This window comes from Heptranchias perlo, chromosome 15 (assembly GCF_035084215.1).
Source record: "Heptranchias perlo isolate sHepPer1 chromosome 15, sHepPer1.hap1, whole genome shotgun sequence".
Taxonomy (NCBI): Eukaryota; Metazoa; Chordata; class Chondrichthyes; order Hexanchiformes; family Hexanchidae; genus Heptranchias; species Heptranchias perlo.
The window spans coordinates 47,174,431-47,200,429 of NC_090339.1; the positions used below are offsets into that span (position 1 = coordinate 47,174,431).

Below are 25,999 nucleotides of genomic sequence, written 5' to 3' on the forward strand. Positions count from 1 at the left end.
AGGTCCGGCTCTACAGTGGCCTTTGCCTTAAATATTTACCTAAAAAATACATCAATATGTTTTACTAAATTATAAAATTAAACATTTTTTCAGATCTCATTATGAGGTGAATGGTCTCCTAATTGGTGCCTTTATCTTTGTAGTGTTACTGATGCTGTTAATACCACAAATCGCTACTTTACCACATTCTTCATTCTCTCCAACCTTGGTGCTTTCCTGCAAATACACTTTGCCACTTCAAAGTTTTGTTACAAATAAAGAAATCCTTCCCCTTGGGTGTTTAGTTCGTTTTTCCTTGGTTTGCAGAATTCCCTGGTAATTATATTCACTGAAGCAGTGGAAGTTTGTTGGGAGCAGTGGGGGTTTTGCTGGGGAGCAGAGGGGGTTTTGCTGGGGAGCAGAGGGTGTTTTGCTGGGGAGCAGAGGGTGTTTTGCTGGGGAGCAGAGGGGGTTTTGCTGGGGAGCAGAGGGGGTTTTGCTGGGGAGCAGTGGGGGTTTTGCTGGGGAGCAGAGGGTGTTTTGCTGGGGAGCAGAGGGGGTTTTGCTGGGGAGCAGTGGGGGTTTTGCTGGGGAGCAGTGGGGGTTTTAATGGGGAGCAGTGGGGGTTTTGCTGGGGAGCAGTGGGGGTTTTGCTGGGGAGCAGAGGGGGTTTTGCTGGGGAGCAGTGGGGGTTTTGCTGGGGAGCAGAGGTTAAATAAAAGCATGTTACATATGAGCACCGAGCTTCAGAAATGTGAGAGAGAAGGTGGTCCTGACAGCGAGGCTGTCTTCCCTCTCCCTTTCACCTGTGGCATTCGTGAACAACGGACCATTTTTCCAGTTTGCACACCTACTGTAAGCATCAAGCATTCATACCTCAAGTCTAACAGTCAGGTTAGATGCTGAGTAAACCTTTCCCTATTTTGTCTCAACAACATTCCTCAGACTCAGTAACTCTGTTCAGCCACTAACCCCATCGACGGCCTCAGTGCCCACCATTTAAACTGAAAAAAGAATTGAAAGTAATAAAGCTGGTTTGAACAACAATCCTAATTAATTGAAAGAGCTGGGTCATGTGGTGTGCATATTTAAAAGTTACAGCTGACAGAGCACTGAATTTTAAAACAGTCTTAGGTTTGTTAACCTGAGAGCACAGCTTTGAGGACATGGAATGGCTTCATGAATTTTACGTTGTGTTTTACAGTTAATCACGTTCGTGCCAACCTAGAGAACAAGTAATAGCGTCAAAAAATTGAACAGCCTCTAATAAAACTGACAAATCAAAAAACAGCCCTGAATTTAGGCCTTTAACAAGTGAAAACAAGTAACTATACTGAAAATGCAGTGGGACATGAGTTTGTCCTTAACTTAAGCTGTTCAATTTATGCTTAGCATTCCATCAGTTGAATTGCAGGAAAAGTGCATGAAATTGTGTTTTGTTGCAATGGTGGATTTAGAAATATTTGAAGGGGAATGCGAGTACTGAATGCACTATCCTTTGTAGGAGGGTCTGTGATGTGCCTCTTTCCCAGAAACATTGATTGTTGACACAGTGCATTTCCTGCATTTTATAGCCTACCCTGTATGTTGGGGTAGTTCGTTAACCTGGGCATTTCACTGCTTGTATGAAACGTGTTACGATTATTTTAGAAAAAGTAAATAGCAGGAAGCAAAGCATAACTGAGTCCAGGCACCAGAAGAGATGCAAAATCAAACTAATAGAGCATTTATATTACTTTTTTCTTACATTCGGTTGAATGTCAACGAAATGGTAATCAAACACAATTGTTAAGTCCTAGTTGCTACCAGTCCAATGTGGTCCAAACACACGACTTCCTGTCCTCAGGAGCTGGTAATTTAGAGGATTCACATTCAATTTGTGAAATGCATATTTCACAGAACATTTTTTTCCCAGCTATATCTCAGATATCTGAAATATCAATTTGAAGATTAAAACAAATTATGTTAAATAGTTCCCAAGGCAACTGCAGTTTTGGGAAAGCTCACTTGCTTACATCTCGACAGGCCTAACACATCCCACATGATGGTTAAGAATGTTCTTATTACAGAATATGTACAGTCAACAACACAGCAAAGCAACAAGGATTGTGCTGTATAATTATTTTTAGTTACTTCAAGCAATTCAATTCCTTTACAATTTATTACTTACCAGGAGGCCGTGACCACACCACTGCCTCCTGACTGCAATTAAATATAATTATGTGGCCTTCATCTGGGACTTTACTGCAAAGGCTGCTGTTGATAAAAGGTAGGTAGCTTAAAACTTTGATAGTTTACTGGGTCTTCATTTGACTTCCAACTGTTGCTTGTTGTTCTTTCAGATCAGCACATGACAGACATGATTTCTTGATACATATCATAGAATCATACAGCATAGGAGGAGGCTATTTGGCCCATTGTGCCTGTGCCGGCTCTTTGAAAGAGCTATCCAATTAGTCGCACTCCCCTGCTCTTCCCTTTAGCCCTGCAAACTTTTCCTTTTTAAGTATATATCCATTTCCCTTTTGAATAATTATATTATACTTCCTTGCAGTTAACATTGTCATATATACCACTGACCTCTCATTTAAAAATTGATCAGCACCTTCTGGTTTGATACTGTGTGACCTCTCCCCCTTTGAACCATAAGCCACAACTCTGCTCGTTCTGCCAGCCTGGGAACTTTGTGACAAGGCAACTCGCACATGCATTAAAACTTGAAAAGTGGTAACTCATGGGCTAACTCTACATATCACAGAAACCCAAAGGTTTGAATAAGGGCAGCTCAGACCCAACTTCCCATTAACTTTGAAGCCCTTCCCACTTCCAAACGTTAACAAAGTCCAAATGTGGATGCTGCACACTTCACGCTTCAACTCAGGGCTTGTCCTCACCCTAAATCTCAGCGCTAGATTGCATTTCCCAGTTACATCTGCCTCGTACATACCTAGCCACACCACATGCACACACTGGCCGCGTTCTCCAGTTACAGCTGTCTCGTACATACTTAGGTTCACCACATGCACAGGCTGGCCTCATCACCAGCTACACCTGCCCCATCTATAGTTAGCCTCACCACATGCACACACTGGCCTCATCCTCAAGCCTATGAAAAACACTACCGGAGATCCACTAGTAATAAATAAATATGGTCTGTGTTCCAGGAACCTAGGAGTTTAAATGGGAACAGCTAGGATCTGGCTCCACACTGATTGGACACTGCCAATGCTGGGTTAAAAAGCTGATTGCCCACGTAACAACATTTTTAACATGTCAGTTGAGACCCCCTTTTCTCAACTGTGATGGACTTTCGCAGTTGGATGGACCACGCAACATATTTTTACAAACCATATAATCCTCGGATAATCCGCTGCAGCTAATTTACCAAACATTTACAGCGAAGTGCGATGCACTATTCCACTTACCTCCCGGCACACCGCTGCTATTTGGCCTTCATCCATGCAGGTCTCTGTGACTACATCTGTCAAAGAACCCCCAGCCAGATATTCCATAACTACCCAGAGTTCATCCCCTACAAGATAACTGACATAAAAATAAAACAATAAGAACCTCAGCTTACCACTTAAAAAAATCATTTAAAAATCAAATCTCATGGTTGCCCCATTTCACAAACATGGCATGAGAAGTAACTAGATCCAGCTTTGTGTCTCCATATTGAGAGGACAGGTTGTCATCAAGCAATATAGAGCTGAGGACAGACACAACCACTCCCAGATATGAGCTCCCAATATCAGGGGGAACAATTAGAGGACGTGCACAGAAGGTAGTAGGCAATTTCCCCTCTCCAAGTTGACAGGACGATTAAAAACAATTGGAGAGCAATCTGATCTTGAAAATTACCACCTCAGCCCTGCTTCCCCATCAGGGATGCATGGATGGTGCAGGAACATCTTTTCAGGAATATCTGTGGATCATTCAGAATAGACAGATAGGAAATGGGAACCTATGTGTATTTCCTACTTTCAAAAACTTCTAGAAAATGGGAAAACACAGGTCTGCTGGAATCAAGCATCCATAGCCACACAGTACTTGCTTAACTAGGCTTCACACACAGATATACCTGAAGCTTTGTGTTTCACCCCTGTAGGTATCTGTACCATATTTTACACAGGGCTACCTGAAGTTTTCTATGAACACAGCTTAGTGCACGTCTGTGGGTTCCCTGCGTCTTTGCACAGACACAGACTAATGCATCTCTGTGGAGTCCTTGTCCGTCCCCATGGCTCAGCTGCTTCCTTATAGTGATATAGATGAATTCATGGTATCCTGAAGTGATTTCTTTGCTGTTATTTTCAGTTACACATTTGTTACTTTGAAATCTTACCAGTCCTAATTCTCTCCCACCCCACATTCTCCAGTGTGAGCTGAGCTGTGCATAGAGTTGCCAACCCTCCAGGATGTCCTGGAGTCTCCAGGAATTAAAGATTAATGTCCTGGACACTGTTGCGAGCAACCCGGGAGAAACATCATAGTGGCATTAAAAAAAATGTTTTTTTTGTTTTCTTGGAACAATTAGTTATAAAAATATTGGAGATGGGGAAAAAGTCTGTTTGACTGGGCGGGGCGGTTGAAGGCAGCTCATGTGATGAAATCTCCAGGAATACGTCCAACCAGAGTTGGCACACCGAGTCGTACACGTGGTTAAGACTCACCTGTCTAAATAGTTCACGATGTTTGCATTTTTATTTTCCCTCATGACGAGGATTTCATTTATAATCAGCTCCTTTTTGGGCTGTTGTTGTAGATTCATCTGCTTGATTGCCACCTGTAATTAGATTCAGTTGAGGTCACAAAGGCCCATGGAATAGTGCCCTGATAAAATATTTATTTAGAAAATATAACTTTTTTTTAAAAACTGAGAGCTCAGTGGGTAACTGCACCATCTGATGTGGTGCTGATCCGTACAGACCAGCAAGGTCCCAGGTTTGATTCCTGGTCTGTGTTGAGTTAGATGACCATAGTTGGAGTTGCGGTGCAGCACCAGAATTGGCCTTTGGGAGGGCCAAAAAACCAAGTTTCCTATTTTGGATTGCAACCCAGCAGCTTCCGCTGCAAAGTGCGTATATGTGGACATCAGGTGAGAACGGGATGGGGTTCGATTTCGATGATCCTCCCTCCACCCAAGGCCAAAACACCCGCCAATAAACACTGTCTGGGCTAACACACGAGGCGTGTTTCTTTTTCATAGATAATCAATCGATTCACGAATTATGCAATTTTAGCGCGAGTATAGTAGTAATAAGAGCGACGCCAACGCCTCCATTTTGCAGCGGTGAGTCTGCTGCTGCTATGTGTTATTGCTTGACTGAATTGGCTATTTTTCAAACAATGCACATGGAACAGGTGATCTAGAAGGAACTGGGAGCCACTCAATGAAGAAAGTGAATTCCTTATTTGGATTTCCTTTCCCTCTCTCCTCACCAATTTTCTCCCTTCCTCTTCCTTTGTGGGTTCAGTTCCAACACCTACCCACAAAAAAAACCTACACACTCAAAAAATGAGAGTGCATGAAGAGCATGCATACAGCTCTTTTAATAAAACAGGTATCCCACAACATTCAAACATTGATACCAAAAACAAAATGCCCCCCCTCCCCAATGCTCAACAATTCCCATCAAGATAAAGCTCCAGGGATAAAATGTGTCAGATGGTGAATGTGCTGAACTGGAAATCAATATAAATGAGAGACAGTCAGATGGCTGTCAGCTTCAGAGTTCAAAATGTCGAACAAATGCCATGAATATGGAAAGAACACAAAGCTCTTCAGAGAAATGTACGCAGAATATTCTGGTAATTGTTTAGAACCGGCCTACAAATGCAAGTCAGCAAAGAAGGGGTGATAGAGCTGCACCGTGAAGGAAAATATTACTCATGTAATGAAGGCAGGGGGAGGAAGTCAGTCAGCCTCACTGATGTTAAATGTTTATTCTAGAAGCAAGTGTTAGTGGATTGGGACAAATTCTGAATATTTGGAAAATGTCCAAACATTGATCCAATTTGGAGTCAGATGTTCCCATCTGAGAAAATGGTGGTGTACATGAATCACCAGACATTTTACCAGCTTGTAACTATGTAGCACAGATGTGACAATTTTATAGGTGAAGCAAAAAGTTTGCTTTCATGTTTGCCGAAAATGGGCAGCTGCAAGGTGGGACTCGTAAAAGGAAATGGCAATTAAAATAAAACTGGCTCTCCAGCCTGGTAACTTTACATATTGTACATTGTTTGTTATACTTCTTTCTGAAGGTCTGGTAACTGTCTTGTGTATTAGGTTATGCAGAGAGTATTTTATAAGGTTTTAGATTGGGGAAGAAAACTATAAAAATATGCACATATACAAAAGACTGTGGGACAGTGAGAGGTTCATTTTACAGAGGGTGTTGTGTAAGGCATCAAAGTATAATAGATTGTGTAGCAGTGCGAGGTATATTATATACAGAGGGCATTAGACAAGGATTAATAGATTTAAAGTAATTGGCAAAAGAACCAGAGGCGAGATGAGGAGAATTTTTTTTTACACAGAATTGTGATGATCTGGAATGCACTACCTGAAAGGATGCTAGAAGCAGATTCAATAATAACTTTCAAAAGGGAATTGGATAAATACTTGAAGGGGAAAAAATTGCAGGGCCATGAGGAAAGGGCAAGGGAATGGAACTAATTGGATAGCTCTTTCAAAGAGCCGGCACAGACACAATGAGCCAAATGGCCTCCTTCTGTGCTGTATCATTCTATGAATAGACAGTATTATAGGAAGACTACCACTCTCCACAAATGCAAAATAAGCACTCTAAGGGCAAACTATTTGATGCATCATATAGAAGGCAACTTGTAAGGGCCAGGACTTACCTCTTGCCCAGTGGCAATGTCTATTGCTGTGTATACAGTGCCTGATGCTCTAAAGAAATAAAGCAAAACAGGAGTTATCCGCATGTTCAGTAGCAACATTTCCTGTAGACATGGCCCAAATAGCAATGCTGCATAAACATTACCCTATGAGGAATAGAGCAGCATTTCAAGTCCAGCATCAAAAGGAACAACTAGAATCAAGCATAAACAAGAAAAAAGGTGTAATACAAAGTGCGAGACTGGTCTCTGCTTTTAACAGTCTCTAAATGCTTCATTTATATTGAACCTACCAAATTCAGCTGTATTACTAGTTCCAACTGGACAGTACACTGAAACTCCAATTCTCCTGCCTAACAGTTAAATTTAAATGTTTAGAAAGTGTAAGCAGTATCACCTGTACTGTCTGAACATCTTACTTGGCTCTCGGTAGATTTAAACCCAGATTGACATCGTACAGAGTTACGCACAATGCAGTGCAATGCTACCCCCTCCAGTGGTCTCTCTGGAGTGGGAGTCAATTCATATGTGGGTGTGCTCAATTAAATATGTGGGTACATTTTCCTCTGGTTGTTAATACGAGCATCGGGGAAAATAGTTTCAGACTTGCACTGACATATTCACCCACATTAGCATTCAGAAGGAAATGTTATACAACATTGGATAGAGATAGATTTCTGGGGGGATGAGGGTAAAAATAAAGAAAATTTAACTGAGATCAAATGTAGCTCAGCAATAACTAGGGTGGTGCACACAAAAGCAGCTTTCAAGTATGAGTCCAAAGCTATTTGAATATTAATTGTGAGTGCTAAACTGGCTTTGGAAACAAAGCAGTTCAAATTGTTTCCGCTACACCTCACCAATGGAACCTTTGTACCTTTGTTCTAGAAAAAAAAAGCACAAGGGAGATCAGACAGGAGGCTTTAACCCTTAACGGAGCAGTGCTGGCTCATTAGGGAGTTTTCAGGATGACATACATTCCAGAACAGCATGCTCCAAAACCTGCCACAATGGCTGCTTAAGCTGAGGAAATTGCTATGCGTAATCTTTAGTGAAGCAGAATTTTTATATTAACCAAGCATGATGAGGTCAACATGACATCGAGCATTCATTTGCATTTTCAATACATAGAATTACACTGAGCAGCTTGTAAGACAACATTAAGGAGGAATGTTTTTTGTTTAAAATTACTGGGAAAATTGAAAGAACAATCCTATCGTTACAACTTTATTTCAAGGCCAGAATAATAAACACTCTAGTGAGATGAAGTCAAGTGTAAACTAACAAACTGGTTGATTTTACATGAACTATATCAATGAACAGAACATAGTTTTCCAGTAAGACTTAATCAATTTCCTACTGCTTCTCGAATCATAAAACATAACAAAATACACAACTACCATTTTTAGCACTATTAATGGGCTTAACTCACTTTACAAGTCAACAATCCCTGAACTGACTGGAACGAACTATGCTTTTGGAGGCTGCATGTGCACATACCTCAGCCTATAAACTTATGGTTTCCCTCACTGACTGTAGAGAAAGCGAGGCCGCTCTGCCTCTTTCAGTCATCCGGAGAGAGGAAGACAAAGATTGAAGTCCGACCACTCCCTCAGCTCTCTATGTCAAGGGTTGGCTCATGGAGCTGCCAATAAAATCTACCACCTTGAATGAGAAACATCCTCCTTTGGTTTGGGGGCCACGGCAATAACATTGTCTATTTAGCTAAGCCACCTGCTCAGTGTCTCTGAATAAAACCCATTTCAACATTAATGGCGCGAGTATCTCCAGGAGGTGTTGAATGACCTCAATTGTCTCAAACTGATCTGGTGTGTGAGAACACATAATTCTTAGATGGCTGTTTTTCCAAATAATTTGTCTTAAACAACATCCCAGGTGGCTTGTGTCTCTCTGAGAATTGACCTTTGTGAATAGAATATAAATTAAACCAAAATCCCTTCCAGACAAAATAAATAAAAATCTTGAATCGTTACAGCTAAACTTTGGTAGTCTTCAACTTCCAACAAAATAAGTAGAAAAACTGAAGGTCATCTTCATGATGTAACTACTCCGTGATGCTACGTTATAATAATAGAATCAATTGTAAAAAAGGCTTCAACGAAACATCCCATATATATATCTAGTAGTTTAAAAACAACTGAAGTAAGCCTGACTGGCCTATAAATTCCTGGCTAATTTCAGTCTCCTTTTTTGTAGAGGGTTATCAATTTTGCCTGTCCACTGGCACAATTTTATCTTCCATAGATTTTTGGGAAATTAGTCAGAAATGCCACTATTTCTTCTCAAACTTCCCTCAAGATCCTCAAAACCATTGTGTCCCAGTGATTTTTCTACTTTAAGTCTGAGTAATGACTTTGAGTAGCATTTCTCTTTGAATAATGACCTCTATTAACTGATCTACACCCACTTTTAGTGGTTCTACAATCCCAAATTCTACCTCTTCTGTGAAACAATATCACCATCACATTTCAGCTTACAATATTAATATATGGCCTCTCAATATCATTCAACCCAAGATTTACTTTACATAGGAAATGGAAGTTTGGGCCACTGGTAACAAGAGCTGCTCCATTTCCACTCTGGACTATCTGATGAGTCTATACCCATCATGAATAATAACAATTGGCCATTACTCATTTACCATAGTCCAAAAAGGCTGATCCCTCATGTCTCAGGTTATGAGGAGCAGCTGGAGAAATCTGGGCTTTTCATTTGGAAAAGGAGGCTTTTGAGAGATGGTCTTATAGAGATGAATAAGATAGTTCAGTGAATGGAAATGATAAACTCAAGAGGACACAGATTAAGACAAGTAAAAGATCAATTTAGGATTAATATCAGGAAATAATTCTTTACACAGATGTATGGAGTAGATTTCTAGGAAGAGCAGTGGTGGCAAAAACGCTGGACTCTTTTAAGAAACAATTGGATGCTGAAATGGGGGGCACTAGGATCTTTCTGGGTGGGTGAACTAAGATGGGGCAAATGAACTTCCTCATTTGTAACCAGTTTGCGATCCTGTGAACTGGAGTGAATTCGCTTGACTGTACTGCGTAAGGACATTAGTCCCGATGTATGTGTTCTGGGCCCTGATTTAACAATATATTAGGTTTTCTATTTTCTCTTTTCTTTAGATTTCTCTCCTCTCTCTATATTGTACATGTAACCTTCTCCAAGACCTGTAACAAAACCAAACAGTAATTGTCCTCTTGTAGCTGCACGTGAATGGCCCTGGTCCTTGTTAACTCACCAACAAGTTATTTTTTCCCTCTCTTTTTTGGGAGCGGGGGGTGGGTGGGGGGAGAAGAATTCCTCACCCTATGTCAGATGAAGAATAACTGCTGCAGCATCACTGCTTGCAATTCATGGTACAATGCAGTAGAACAGCAATTCATTGCGCTGCTGGGGGTTTAGTAAGTTCACAATTCTGCACTGGGATGAGCACTAAATTCAGGTCTTCAATATCTTATGAGCTACAGACATATGCAGAGGCTACCTACACAGGCACTGTTGAAAAATGAACTGCAGGCTATTTGTACACACTGCTGTATTTGGTTTCATTTTCCACTAGATGTGCCCAGCAATTTCACTGTCACAGACAAGCAGCACAGAGAATCTTATATATCATTAAGGACAAATAACCCAAGTTAAGCTGAAGAAGGCTTCTATTGTTTAAAGTCACTCCATGGGACTACTCTTTATCAATGAAAATAAGCTTTCTATTGTAGGGTCAAGATCATATGCAACATGATATGTGAAGCAGTCTCTATCTCTATTGTTATGTGCACCCTGCTCCTACTGAGTCCTGAGGCAACAATACTTTCTCTTCAGTTCAATTATGATAAAATTATAACATATGACGACTCAAGTCGTGGTAAGTCTTAATTACTTTAATAGCTTTCATTAAAAGATCATTTTCATTGGAGACTTGAAGGCAAAATTCTGTTTAATACAGTAAACATAAAGGGTAGGATTTTGCTGTGAGCGGCAAATGAATGGCACCAGCCATTCATTAGATTTGCACTTGTTCATAGACTTTCTATGGGGTTTTGCACGGCAAGTTACTGTAAATTAGAGATTCAAATGATGCAGCGTCCTCTACAGGGCATCTGGCACCTGTGTGAACAGGGCAAGTAGCTATGTATCTCCTTAATCAATCAGATTGAAGAATTGTTAATGAGCCAGGCAGAGTCTTAATCAGGAAGTGTAAGTTAGAATAGTGAATTCAATGTCAAATCAGGCACACAAAGCGAAATAAAGAGGGGGGAAAGAAAGATTGGATTAAGAGAGAGACAAAAGAGACAGAAAGAAAAAGTAAAAAAAAATGTTTTCATTCAAATTCTTTTAAAAATCTTCAACAATAATTAAAAGCTAAAGTAATGAGACTCCACACTTGTAAAAGTTAATTTTAATTGAAAATGACACCCTATAGGCTGCAACTACTGTCAAACTGGGTTTAAAAATTGTCTGGAGGTGCTCTTTGACCTTTAAAACTTACCTACAATTATTTTATATGTTTAGATATAACGGACACTTGTACTGGTGCTCTCTAAACATTTAACATTCAACCATGCACACACATGTAAATGCAATATATGGGTCCTAAGTGAAACGAATTTGAGACAGTCACAACCATATTAATGCTTGCCTTCGGCCACATTAGTGTTGAATAATGGAGATGTGAGCATAGGTAGGTATTGTGGAGTTTTGCTTGATTACCAGTAAGATTAGGAAGTATCTATCACTGTACTTTCCATCAGGAGATTAAATTGGTGTAGTGGGGTTTGTGATATGGTAGACTGTATATTATCGATAGAAATAACAGGCTTGATGAACAACATTTTTTTTATGTTTATGCTGTTATGTTCTTATAATTTGGCACAAATTGGCACTATATTGATAGTCTCATTGGGAGAGGTTGGGAAATAAATGAAAATTTCACATTTATGGATGAGGGGGAAGTGTAAAACACCTCAGTGGTTTTGTCGCCCAACAGCACTGCATATTATACACTAATATTCCCCATCACCAGAACACCATTCTATAGGCTGCAAAAGGGAATTAGAAGTTGTACTAAAAAAAATTCAGCTTTAAAATAGCTCACAAGTAATCTTGTTTTTTTTTGCTTAGTTACCTGGCTCACTATAACACTGGTTAAATGGAGAAGTATCTTCTTCATGTCAGGCCTCACTAGATAACTTTGTGGAAAATTCATTAATGTAATATGAATAATGGATATATACACGTGAAAGACTGAAGTTAGCATCCTGACTGAGAACTCACACTTAACTCTCGAAGTTCAGTGTCAACGTACTGTTCAAGTTAAACATTTAACTGCAAATAAGGAGGAAGTTACACAACACAAACGTGGAAGAAGCATTGAACTATAAGAATATGTGAACAACAACAACTTGCATTTATATAGTGCCTTTAACATAGTAAAACGTCCCAAGGCGCTTCACAGGAGCTTTATCAAACAAAATTTGACGCCGAACCACATAAGGAGTTATTAGGACATGGTCAAGGAAGTAGGTTTTAAGGAGCGTCTTAAAGGACAAGAGAGAGGTGGAGAGATTTAAGGAGGGAATTCCAGAGCTTAGGGCCTAGGCAGCTGAAGGTACGGCCACCAATGGTGGAGTGATTAAAATCAGGGATGCCCAAGAGGCCAGAAATGAAAGAGTTACTTCAGCAGTGGGTAATGAGAAAGAATGAGAGCGCATAATTGGAGGCATGGGACAGACAGTACATGAGATAAAGTCTCCAAAAAAAGGCAGTCACATAACACGTTACTAGTAATTAACGTGTATCTCCTGTGGCTATTCCTGTGGAAATTCACAGAAATGGTGATGCCCAAATAAGAAATCACCATTTGGACCATCGAGCCTGTGCTGATTTTGCTTCCACCATTGTTTCTGGTGGAGAATTCCGTATCCTAACAACCTACTGCATAAAAAAAATCTTTCAACTTCTCCCTTTGTTCTTAAGTTTATGCCCTCTATGGACTCACTGATCAATGAAAAATATTTTTGGCAATTTTCCTCATCAAAGTCCTTCATAATTTTGAACACCTCTATCAGATCTCCTCTTAAGTTTCTTTGTTCTAATGAAAAGAGCCCTAGTTTTTTTTAGCCTCGCATAACTAGAGCCTCTCACCCCTGGTATATAGAGTAATGGATCAGTTCCATACCCTCTCCATGGCTTTTGTATCTTTTCTAAAGCAAGGTACCCAAAACTGGATACAATATTCTAACTGTGGCCTAATTAATGATTTGTATAGGTTTAGTATTATTACTTTGTTTTGTACTTTATGTCCCTATTTATAAAAGTTAGAATCCCATTTTTTAGACAGTTTTATCAACTAGTCGTTACTCTTTTAAATATTTCTGTATCTGAACACCTAAGTCTCGCTGCCCCTCTACTCCCTTTAAGGTTTTACCATTTAGTATTTACTTCCTATCTTTATTCTTCCTCCCAAAATGGACCAAATCACATTTCTCCACATTACATTTTATCTGACATCTATCAGCTCAATGTAATAAACTATGTACAACCTCCTGAAGTCACCTACAGTCCTCTTCAATTAACCACACTCGCTATTTTTGTGCAAATTTTGACATTGTGCCCCACATACCCAAGTTTAGATCATTTATATATACTGAGAATTGCAATGGTACCAACACTGACCCCTGGGGGACACCACCATTTACCCTCCTCTAGTATGAAAATCTTTCACTAACCATTATTCCCCATTTTCTGTCCTTTGACCAACTTCCTATCCATGCTGCGACACTCCCTTTGATACCATGTGCCTTAATTTTATCAACAAGCTTCCAATGCAACAACTTATCAAACGTCTTTTGATAATCGATATATACAACATCCATGGCATTTTCTTTATCAATACAAGGAAGGCACAACATACACAGAAATGTAATATATTATAGACTCAACCCAAGTCAGATAAAAAAGCAGTGACATGCTTCTTAATTTAGCTTAGTGGAAATTTCAGACTTCTCACGTAACCCCAAAATGCGTAACTTTAATATACATTTCGGCTCATGTCTTTTTTCTTTCTCATGGCTTGGGGGGCATCGACATGCATTTGGTGGTGGTGGGGGGGGGGGAACCGGGGGAATGTCAGTCATTGGGAGGAGGGGTCAGTCATCAGAGGGAGGGGTCAGTCATTGGGGGAGGAATTGGGGGTCAGTCATTGGAGGGAGGATCAGGGGTCAGTCACTGGGGGGGATCAGGGGTCAGTCATGGGGGGGATTGGGGGTCAGTCATCGGGGGGGATCGGGGGTCAGTCATCGGGGGGTTCAGGGGTCAGTCGTCGGGGGGATCAGGGGTCAGTCGTCGGGGGGATCAGGGGTCAGTCGTCGGGGGGATCAGGGGTCAGTTGTTGGGGGGGTCACGATCGTGGGGGGGAGGATGGCGATCATTTTGGGAGGTTGTCGATAGTTGGGGATGGCGATCTTTGGAGGGGGTCGGCGATCGTTGTGGGGGTCAGCGATCGTTGGGGGGTGGTCGGCAATCGTGGGGGGTTGCTGCATGTAGGCTTGTTGGGCCTGGCGGAAGTACTCCTGCTCCGCCAGGCCCACTGGCTGTTGAGAGGCTAGGTGATTGTGCACAATTCTTTAATCACGCAGTTCAAAAATCACGCAAGTGGATGCTACACAGCCCGCAGTAAGTACATTCGTAAATTTATTTTGCAGGAACTGCAGCGATCATTGCCACACTGCTCTGTGCAAGTTCTGCCATAGTATGAAATATTAAATCTTGGAAATTTGTCAGTCTGTAGGCAATTATACACATCCAAGCAGAACATACATGCAGATTAGAACACTTAAAGAACCTTTCACAGTGCTGCAGATCGATTAATTAACAATTAAGCAGCAAAAGTCATTAAAGGCAATTGTTTAAAAAACCTCTGTGGTCAAGGGCGGGAGGGGGGAAGAGTGATAACCAAACATTCAGATATTCCCTTTACGGAGAAAATCTTGGGATATTCCCTTATTTCTTGCCTGAATTTTAAATCTACAATTTGAATTTCTTAAATCAGAAATTTGAACAAAATGTTGTACAATTAGCACACAGCATATGGCTATTAAAAAGAACACAACTGGCCCTGAAAGGGAACTGAGCCCATCCAAACTGCCAAATCTATCTATATAAAGAAAAGTCTTGCATAGAGAACGCAACTATGGGTCATCACACCTCAAAAATGGTCATAGCAAAAAAAAAATCACGACTGGATGAAGAACTAAAGTTTATTTTTTTACTTTCCGGGCAGGAACGCAAGAAAGCGAAACATGTGCCCATCCAGGACCAGCAGCAGGGAGGCGTGGCCAATTTTAAGTGAACAAACAGGTGATCCTAGCGTGCACTTAGAGTAAAAGAAAGAATTTGCATTTATATAGCGCCTTTCACAGCCTCAGGGACATTTATAATCTGGGAACAGACATCCTGGGCTCAATTTTCAAAGTAAAAACGGGTGGGTTGGGGCCGGGGGGGGGGCATTGAAAATTGCCACTATTTCAGGCCCGCCCCCAATCCGCCATTTCCGGTTTTCACCGGGGCGGGACGAGGGGGCGGGTGACCAACCCGCTCCCAGGAGGCGGGCCGGGTCTTGTAATGTTTCAAGGAGGCTTCAGGCCTCCATTTTTCTCCAATTCTCGATTTCAACACCGGGGGGCCGAGATTCTTGGGTCTTCCGTTTTACGCCTCGTGAAAGATGAGAAGGCCCGAGACTAACAGGTAGGTACCTAGAAAGGCACAGCGTGTGGGCCCAGAGGAGTAGGAGTGCTTGCCCCAGGCCCAATAAGCCTACCTGCACCGGCCCCCAAACGATCGCAGACCCCCGACTGCGGAGCCCCCCCCCCCCCCCCCCCGATCATGGACCCTCGACCCCAAATGACGGACTGCCCCCCCACCCTGATCGCGGACTCCCGACCCCCTGATCGTGGACCCCCAACCCCCCGATCGTGGCCTCCCGACCGCAGACCCTCCGACCCCCAATCCACTGCCCCACTCTGATCCTCCCACCCCCGACCCTGATCCTCCCCACTCCCACTCCAATCTTCTGACCCCCGACTCTCCCCCTCAACGACTGCAAACCCCCACGATGACCCCCAATCCCATCCCCCATGACTCGCGACCCCCATGCCCCTTGCCCACCATGTCCCTGTGCCCACCCATGCTCCCACCCCTCCATCCATACAAACAAAGACTTACCTGCAGACTTACCTGAAGACATCCTCTCCCTGGCTGGTCGCCCGTCCGACTGAGACCAGCCTGTCAATCAGCCGGTCAGTGGGACGGGAATCCGACAAAAAAAAAATGACGTCCTTACGTCAAAATCGTAAGGACGTCCAGGAAAACCGTACTGACCTCAATTTGACACCCCTCCCCCCCCCACGTCCTGACTCCGTTTTAAAATTGAGCCCCCTGTCTAGAATTTCCCTGTAGTGACATCATGAAGTGCTACTTCAGTGACACCATGAATGAGACGTGCCCCCTGAGTAAATTTCAGGCTGGTTAAAGGAGTTCAACTGGAACCTTTTCCTTCAGATCAAGCCATCTATCCTCAATTCCCTGCTGATGAGTAAGTGATTTAAAAACACAAGCTCTTTCCTGAATGTGATGGAAGAGAAATGATACAGTGAATTGTACCTGTGAGGGAACCATTTTACCATATAGTAGATCTTGTGCTCATCAAAGTGAATGAAACACTCTCCCATTCAGTTAGATGTAGAGTAAAGCTCCCTCTACTCCACAACAATGTGCCTCAGCCCCTTCACAAGAGGGCCCCATTTCATCAGAATGACAATTTTGCATTTCCCACACCAACTGTTTTGTGCCAGTTAGTCCAAAATTAGGGACAGTTTTGTGCTGTGAGCCCATGCCACTAGGAAGTGGGTTGAAACTCCCCACATCCATTTCAGATAGAAACCTTACAGTCAGTAGACAAAGGAGACTTCAACCCATCACATCTGAGTTGGATATGAACCTAAATTGGAGGTGAAAGGAAAGTATGGAACTCACTGCTCCATTCAGCCTCAGGTTTTATTCAAACTGAAATGTTTTTTTTTGCATGCAAGAGTGTTAGCACTTTTACCAATTACAGAAGGTATAAATAAGACATTCTAATACTTATTTTCTTTGCTTATATGTCAAATAATTTTCAGATGATAATCATTAAGGTTATTTGACATATAAGCAAAGAATAAAAGTATTAGAGTTTCTCTTCATTTATTCTTGTCTTACAAATTTGAATATAGGCACAATCTCCCTTCTGCTTCCTCTCTCAAAATGGCTCTGGATTTTTATTAAAGCATCATCTCAGTTTTCTGTCATCCAAAGCCCATCATTCCCATAGCACTTCACAAAGAAACCTGCAGCAACTTCCACTGCTGCCATAGAGGACACTTAATTAAACCGACCTCTTGGAATATTCGAACTAATGCACAGAAGTATATTCATTCTGTGGATGTTGAGTAGCTCAACTTTAGATCTGAATGGCGTCACTTTAATAAAAAAAGCACATTCTCCATGCCCATTAACAGTTGCCAACAGCTATCCTAGTGCCTTACTGAATCAATGGTTAGGTCAGGCAACTTGATGGTATAGCACATTAGTAACCTCAATGTGTGCTAACTGTTCACGTTTGGCACAATCTGAGGGCACAGCCCCCGTTTATGGACTAAAATCTGCAGTAACGCAGCTCCACGCTAAGTGCTGCTGCTGAGCTTCTATCTTCTGTGACTGGCAGCACTGCACCCTGTGGGCAGGAATTCCCGACTACAGGATACAGCGCCAATCACAGCAGGCCACTGATGGTGGAGTGAAAGGAGTTAAGGGGTGGGAGAGGAACAAACCAACCGGCAGTCCGGTCTCAGAGGAGCAGATGGGGTATGCACGGAGGTACAAAGTAATTACCAAGGCAGCCCCAAAATCAGTCAGACACATGACTGCTTCTGACAGTGTATTATACAGAACAGCTCAAAAGCACCTTGCTGTTTATTATGCAAATTCTGTCTCTAAAGCTAAAAATGCAACAACATTTATCAGTTGGTGGTTTTTAGGTTTCAGGGCCAAAACCAAATCAAAAATGACTAGACACTGTCATGATTTATGAAGGGAAGATAGAATGACTTTCTGAAGGACCACAGTTATTGTTGATGTCACATTTCGGGTTTTATAATATGGTAGTACAGCTTTAAATTACAAGTGTGACCATTTTTCGAGTAACAAAAGGAATCTTTCACCTACCCCTGCCCGATCTTTTCAAATCTTGTGTACTTCTTTTTGGGGTCACCCACGCTCACTATGCTTCCTAAAACAAAAGTTCACATTAAATGTAAAGATACTGGAATCATAACATGTAGGACATTTCAAAAGCAACTTTTTTTGTGAGGACAAGATTATTTTTAAACTTGCATGTTAAAAAAGGCACATTTTCACACTCTCCGTCTCCTTTGTTACAATTGTCTCCCGCCAGTCTTCTGTGCCATGGAAAATGCGAAATATGAAGTTGCACAAATGGCCCAACAGAACTTTAATAAAGCTTAAAAATAGGATTTAAATAACTAAAAACTGGTTTTCAGTGAGAATCAAAGAGTTTATTTTTAAATACATACTTAATTTTTCAAGAATCTCTTCATCTGTCATCTTGGATTTCTTTCTCTGTTTGTCAGTGTTTCTGCAAAGCTGACTGTTCAAGCTGGTCATGTTTTCAGGTGGTGTTGTGACTGGAGAGGTTGTAACATCTTTAACAGGAGCCACTGGCATGATGGGCTCGATTACCGATCGGGTAAAAATCTGCACAAAGAATTATAGTCACTATCAGATCACAATTAACTCGTTAGAAATCAATAAATGCTCTCCAGATAGCTGAGTCAGCAAATGCACTGTCCAACGTAGAACTGAGCTGTACAGATTAAGAAGGTCCTAAGTTCTTTCTGTGATCTGTGCCAAGTTGGTTGCTTTCAGCCAGGTCACCTCTTATTGGCGTCAGTGGGGGTAGGGGATGGAAATGTGCCAGGGTTCCTACTCCTAATCACTATCCAGTTACTCCTACTAGACAGGGGGGATAACTTTCACTTTAAGCACGCACGGAAAACTGGCGATTGTGGTTGGGCAACTCATTATACACCCCGCCCGATTTAGCACCGTAGTAATGGTGCATCTACAGCGCATGCCATTAATCTAGCGCAGATATTCCAGGAAGTTAGGGTGTAAGTGACTTACGCATTACTTACGCCACACCAAAATTTCCAGCTGTTACCCTCGCCCAATATTTCAGTTAACTATTCTAGCTCTGCCCCTCCATTAAAATCCATTTGTGATGATCACAAATTTCCTGAATGTTTCACTCGTTTTAGATTGGAAAATAATGTTGCTGCCAGGTCACCCAGCGCCGTGATTTATTGTTCCGAGATCGGTATGGAAAACGGAGAGCCATTCGTTTAAGTTCATTAGGCTTCACGCATAACAAAAGTATCATGTATCTCTAGCACTTTTCCAAATGTTAGAATCATTTTGCTGACTTCATAGTTATTATTTATTGTACATAAAGCCCCTTCAAGATGTCCTTGAATTTGATCACGCAATTAATTAAAACTGAAATCTGGACAAAGGTCCCAGAAATATGCAGGATTCGATTGAACTAGACACTAACCTGAATCATGCATCCGTAAGGAAGCAATGCCAGAAAAAGCAACATTCTAATATGTTTCCAATATTTTCTTTGTTTTGAGACGACAACTGTAGCAGAGAAAGCTGCAGATCAGAGTCACGTTAGCCTAATAAGTTGCCATAATCATAACTTGTCTAGTTAATGGTCATTTATCACTTTGAGATTGCAGGATCTGAAAGGTGTTCACAGGGCAGACAAATCCGAGCTGTAATTTATGAAGCATAATCATGTCGTATAATGCAACTGACAGCAATTTTTGTCAGTTTCATCGCCTTTATAAATGGTATTTTCCAGTTTATTGCTTGATCAAATTCGCATACGGTGATTTAAATTTGTTCCATTTACATGGATTGACTTTGGAGGCCAGAAGGGAGAAGTGGGGACTTTGATTTGGTCACAGTTCTCCATAAAAAGTACAAAGAAGATTAGAAGGTTGCTAAGACCCAGAAACTAATTTGTGAAATTATCGAAAAAGGTTGACCCACTCACAAATACGTTGATAGATAGTAAAGGCTAAACTGCTGCAATCAGACGACACTTTTTGATTAAATAACTGAGTTCTTGTAGCTTCAAGAAGTAATATAAAAAATCATTGTCACAGAAGACTGCCCGTATCACTGAGGAATATAAAATATCAGTATGGTTTCAAGTATTTTGAGGAGATTGCAAGAACAGATTCAAAACTACGAGGGTCCCAAAATATCAGTGGTACTTGCACTCCCAGCCAGGATGCAGGAACATGTGAAAACCAATGCTAGAAGGTAAAATGTCTTTAAAGATCATTCTAGTACCACAGTTAGATATGGCAAAAATCCATATATAAATATGAATTATTTACCATCTGTTTCATGCAGACATTCCCTTGAGGCTTCAAATAACCTTACGATACAATACTTATCATGGAATTTGTATTTTGTTGCTTTGTAATAATTGACATTAAAAAAGAGAACAAATAAAATTTGAGAAGGGATCAAGTTGTAAAATTTAGTACTGCACTGAGTAAACATTGGCTGTGTCACTTCTGATTTGCGGCCAATACTTGCTGCACCGTATTCTAATTAGAAAACCAGGAATTTTTTATATGAATTCACCACTGGAGGATCGTCACCAATATCGCCTTTGCAGGAAATTCCAGGCCATTGTATTATCAAACATGGAGACCTGAGGTCTACCAAATGCCCAATGGATTCAGCATCTCGCAGTACAGGACCGAAGTACTGCAGGCGCCAGTCTTTGAATAAGTTGTGCGCTAAGCTGATTAAGGTCCCATAATTTATATAAATGAGGGGTCTCTCCATGATAAAACTTGAGTGGAACCCCAGTCACTTAGCTCCCAGTTTAGGTTGCTCTGTTAGGGGGATATTTTGCTGCAGGACAGTCCTCTTCCTTATATAGGGCCACCTGTCATTTTTCAATAGTTGTTTTCATCTTGAATGGCTAGATGTGGAAAGGAGGTTAAGTCTCCAATGGGTGTAAAGAAGAAGAGGGGGAAAAAAAGCCTTTCACTTACTGCTAGCACCCAAAATTGTAGCTACCGCATTCCCCCAGCATTCCCAACTCGTCATGTGTTATACAACTTGAGCACCAGAAAAATATTTACTTGAGCTGACCTTACGTTGTACAGCAAGGTCAACTTACTCATGTGCAACACTGCACAATGACTGCATTATCGGCCCCATTCAGTTCCTTCTCTGAAGTACTCTAGTGGCCTCACATTCATCATGCTGGACAGCAATTTTACTTTAAATCCTCTCATACAATCTCTGGCAAAAGCATTGAATTCTAAGTCTCAGGGTTTCTACATTTATTGATAATTGTTTCACACTTCAAATCTAGTACAAAATATGTTACAAACCTCCATTTTTGCTCCAGTGTTCACTAAATTTGGACATTGAAGTTTTTATGATCAGGAAAAAAATTGACAAAGATGATCCATCATAAGTTGTTCACTATGGCAAACGGTTCAATTAAAGGGGGCACAAGTTTAAGACATCAGCAAATTTGCCACCAGAAGTGAACCCTAACTGAGCTCAAATATTTAAAAACTCTTCGCTTGAGGTGTTATTCTCTGCAGTCCAGTAAAGGAAGACCCAGCTTCTAGGCTTGAGGAAAAGTCCCGAGGGAAGGATGCACACAATCCGGGATCATGGACTGAGGTGGTCTTGCCAGTGAGTGCCAACTCCTCTCCAATAAGGAAAGCTTTCTGAAATCTGGGTTGCATTCCATTTGACAGCGTGCAACATGTCTTCACACTCACTATTTTTTTCTTAAAGGGGAGACAGCCCACAGCCAAATACAAAGAAGTGTCAAGGCTCCTGCTGCAGTCAACCACCTCAGAATCTCCTGCCGATAATGTAGAAATAAAAGACCAAGGTCTTGAAAGTGCACACAAGGTTAGGGACCAAGGAGAGCCACTGTGGTCTTAAACCATACAAGTTTGTTAGATTTGATTTTCATAGAATGATACAGCACAGAAGGAGGCCATTCAGCCCATCATGCCTATGCTGGATTTTGTCACTGAGGGGATACATTCAGAATGATTGGGGCCAGGTGGAAGACTGCCTGCTTGAAGGAGTAGAAGAATGATCTCCACATGGGAAGCTTGGCAGTTGGGGAGGGGAGCTCAATGTCAGCAAACGACTTATGTTGAGTTTGCTGCCAAAAGGGCACTGTGACAGTAGGACTCATTTGGCAGTGGCCTTGGACCTTAGTCAGGTGACGGTCTCTCTTATGAGCTGTGCCTCAGCTGTCTGGCATCTGGAACGACTCAGCTATTGCTTCTCTGAGGGAACTGCAGTCTTCTCAAGAATTGCCAAAGGTCATGGTGAAATAGCCCACCTGCATCTGAAATGGGGGGCCAGGATTCCCGTGGGAATGAGCCAGAGCACACCTATTGTCCCTGTTCAGCCTTTTCGACATTATCAAGGCATGTTTATGAGAAAGTCAGTTGGGGAAAGAGAAAGAGAACACCATATGCAAAAATCTCAATTGACGGAAGAAATAGTAGGATCTGCGTGCTTGTGTGGTGAGAGCAGAGTGTAGCCAATTTCCTGCATTACTTAATATTTTCAAGTTATGTTCCCATGTACCTTTCAATGCTATAATTGCCCAGAGTTTGCTGTAGCCGGCCAACGAACGGCGCCCGCTATTAGTTAGACTTGTCCTTGCCCATTTAATCTCCATGATATTTTGCGCTGCAAGTTGCTGGAAGTGGGAGAGGGAAACAGGGCGATGCCCCCTACAGGGCATCTGGGATCTGAGTGAACAGGGCAAGCAACTTGTAGCTCCCAAACCAATCAGGTTAAAGGACTGTGAAATTAACAATGCAAGGACTGAGAAGGAAGTGAAGAGTGGGTGAATTCAATGTCAAATCAGGTACGGAAAGAGAAATAAAAAGAGGGAAAGAAAGATTGGATTAAGAGAGAGAAAAATGAGACAGAAAGGAAAAATAAAAAAAATTCTAATTAAAATTTAAAAAAAATTTTCCAACAATTAAAATCTTAAGGAATGAGACTCCATGCTTGTAATAGTTAATTTTCAGTGCCAGAGAGGTTGATTGGCAGTAATTAACACTTATCGCATCATTAAAAGGGTACTTAGACTGAAATGAATAAGCCCTAACTTTCTGTGGTGAGTTTAGTTTGTATCTACCGTACAAATACAGCAACTTCATACCATTCAATGCATTTCAATGGTGAGGTAGACTGTGAGGTGCCGTTTTTCGTGAAGCTAAAGGCGGAGCAGTGCATCTCAGACAGCAACTTTCGGATTTCACGCATCTGCCCTCGCCTGAAGTTGCTGTACGATTTGCGCATAACTAACAGTGAGCGCCATAGCCTCACCGTTATTTTCACATCAAATTCTGGGCCAAAATTGCACACTAGCAGTGAATACAATGAATGAAGATTTGGTAAGCAACGTTCAGATGTTACAGAAAGAAAGATCTTGCATTTTATGGCTCCTTGTAAGCTCTCAAGATGCCCCAAAACCCTTTACAGCCGAGAAAGTACTTTTGAATCAATGGGCGTCATTTTAGCACCCGCTATCGGGTGCGTTCCTGGCGGGGGGGCTCCGAAAATCGGAGAATCCCGGCGCGGTACCGGAGCCCGCCCCGAACCCGCGCACTTCCGGGTTCCCCGTTGACGCGCCGGCGTGCCCGCGCAGCCCCCGCTGGTGGGAATCCCGCAGGCAATTAAAGCCAGCGGGGTTCAACTTGAAAGTATTTATTTAGGTATTTCAGGTCATTAACTGACCTGATTAAGGGATTATGTGGGATTTTAGAGCAAACTGGGACTGTTTCCCATACTGGGAGAAACACTCCCAGGTCAAATGGATGTGTTGCAGCTGTCAGCCTGTGGCAGCTGCAAAGGTCCATTTGACAGGTGGGGGGGGGGGGGGTGGGGGAGACCCTCACCCTTTGCAGGAGGCCACTCTGTCACTTGGGATAAAGTTTGGCCTCCACCACCCTCCTCCTGACAGTCAAAGTCACCAACCTGCACACTTACCCCGGGGTCCAGAGACATGTACCTACCTTGCGGACCCCCTCAGATGTACATCTTGCGGATGGGGGCCGCCGTAGCTGCAGTCATGACCTCCTCGGAGGGCGAACAGCATCACCAGCCTCACCAGCCTCGCCGTCCACCTCTGACACGTGGAGCTCCACAACAGAGTGCTGTGACACATCCACCTGTACAGCAGGAGGGAGGGCTACCACAGAGAGAGATGCGTCGCAGAGGGCACTACCCTCGCCACAGGGTCCACAGACTGAGGCTCAGCCTCCTGGACCTCTCTGAGCAGCAGTGCACACGGAGGCTCAGAGTCACTCGACATGTAGTCGTGGACATCTGCAGCCTCTTTAATGCCGAACTGCTCCTGGCTGGCCCGAGCAACATCTTCTTACCTGTCGCTGTCAAAGTCACCACTGCCCTCAACAACTTCTCCTCTGCATCCTTCCAGGGTGCAACCTGGGACATCGCCGATGTCTCTCAGTCGTCTGTGCAAAAGAGCCCTGCAAATACACCTACACCCACTCTGCAGTGACACAATGGGTGGCATCAGTTGTGGGTCCTCATAGTGATCCTCAGGAGAGGGCATTATTGCACAAACCAGACAGGATTCACGAAGACATGGCAGTAGTGGTGCCAATATAATATGTAATGTGAGTTGGTCAGAAATTCAATATAAGTAACACCCATGACAAACCCTCAAACACCCTTGTGCATCCCCTTCATGCTCACGACATGTTTGCCTTACGCTGCCTACTGCACATATGTGATGCATGCCCTGTGGCTGCAGCACAGGTAGTGGCAGGTTGAGTGAGGCTGGCCGTGAAAGAGATGCACGAGAGGGTGAGTATGAGAGAGAGCCATGAGATTGTATGAGGATTGGGTTGAGCAGTAGTGGCGGGATGAGTACTGGCGAGGTGAGTAGGTGCAGGTAAGATGAGGATGAGGTTTGAGTGGGTATGAGGGGTAATGTGACAGGGTTGTGTTGGCAGTGCTGAAGGAGATGTGGGGTGGGGGCAGTGATGTGGCAGACGGAGTGTAGGGGAAAGACTACGTGTACTCACTTTGGCTGACCTACTGAGGTCATTGGAGCGCCTCCTGCACTGTATGCAGGTGGGCGATATGTTGGTTGCGCTGGTGTCCTCCTCTGCCACCTCGAGCCAAGCCTTCCTGGTGGCAGAGGCAGGCCGCTTCCTCCCGCACGCCGGGAGGAAGATCTCTGTCCTCCCCCTCCTCCTCACCCCATGTATTGATACCTGGAGTGAGGCATCATTAAACTGGGAGCAGCCTTCCCCCTGGGCTGCTCCATGCTGTAATTTTTGCTATTTGTTGCAGCATCTGTCAGTGGAGGACTGCCCCTTTAAATAGAGCGCCTCCAGCTGACAGATCTTACTGCGCATGCGCAGCTCGCCCGACGCGCCGATCAACCCGGAGGAGCAGGTAAGTGGATCCAATTAGTGGATTGGATGCTACAATCGCGCGGGAAGCTGACTAATTTCACCGGGCGCGTTACCCACGCGCCCGATAGCCCCCCCGCCGAGAACCCGCAGCCCTGCTAACATCGGGCCCATAGTCACTGTTTTGTAGGCAAACGTGGCCACCAATTTGCACACAGCAAGGTCCCAAAAACAGCAATGAGATAAATGACCAGTTAATTTGTTTTGGTGGTGTTGGTTGAGGATTAAATGTTGGCCAGGACACTGGGAGAACTCCCCTAATCTTCTTCGAATAGTGCCATGGGATCTTTTATGTCCATCTGTGAGGGCATAAGGAGTTTCGGTTTAACCTCTCATCCAAAAGATAGCTCCTCTGACAGTGCAGTGTTCCCTCGGTACTACATTGGAGTGTCAGCCTAGATTATGTGTTCAAGTCTCTGGAGTGAGGCTTGAACCTAACAATCTTCCACGAAAATTTGACATGCTGCTACTAAATTTCT

General features: G+C 42.7%; 1 protein-coding gene across 5 annotated transcripts in view; it reads right to left on the reverse strand.

Annotated features, from left to right (window-relative positions):
• Positions 1-25,999, reverse strand: part of LOC137333062 (serine/threonine-protein kinase PAK 3) — a 188,931-nt gene that overhangs the window by 18,711 nt on the left and 144,221 nt on the right. For 4 of the 5 annotated variants that reach the window (XM_067997164.1, XM_067997160.1, XM_067997161.1 and 1 more), the window contains 5 exons: positions 18,501-18,681; positions 18,133-18,196; positions 6,850-6,898; positions 4,653-4,765; positions 3,405-3,522 (listed from right to left, as the gene is read on the reverse strand). In XM_067997164.1, coding sequence (XP_067853265.1) covers positions 3,405-3,522; positions 4,653-4,765; positions 6,850-6,898; positions 18,133-18,196; positions 18,501-18,681 — 525 coding nt within the window. The remainder of the gene's footprint in view (positions 1-3,404; positions 3,523-4,652; positions 4,766-6,849; positions 6,899-18,132; positions 18,197-18,500; positions 18,682-25,999) is intronic. The other variant, XM_067997163.1, reaches the window with a different exon arrangement.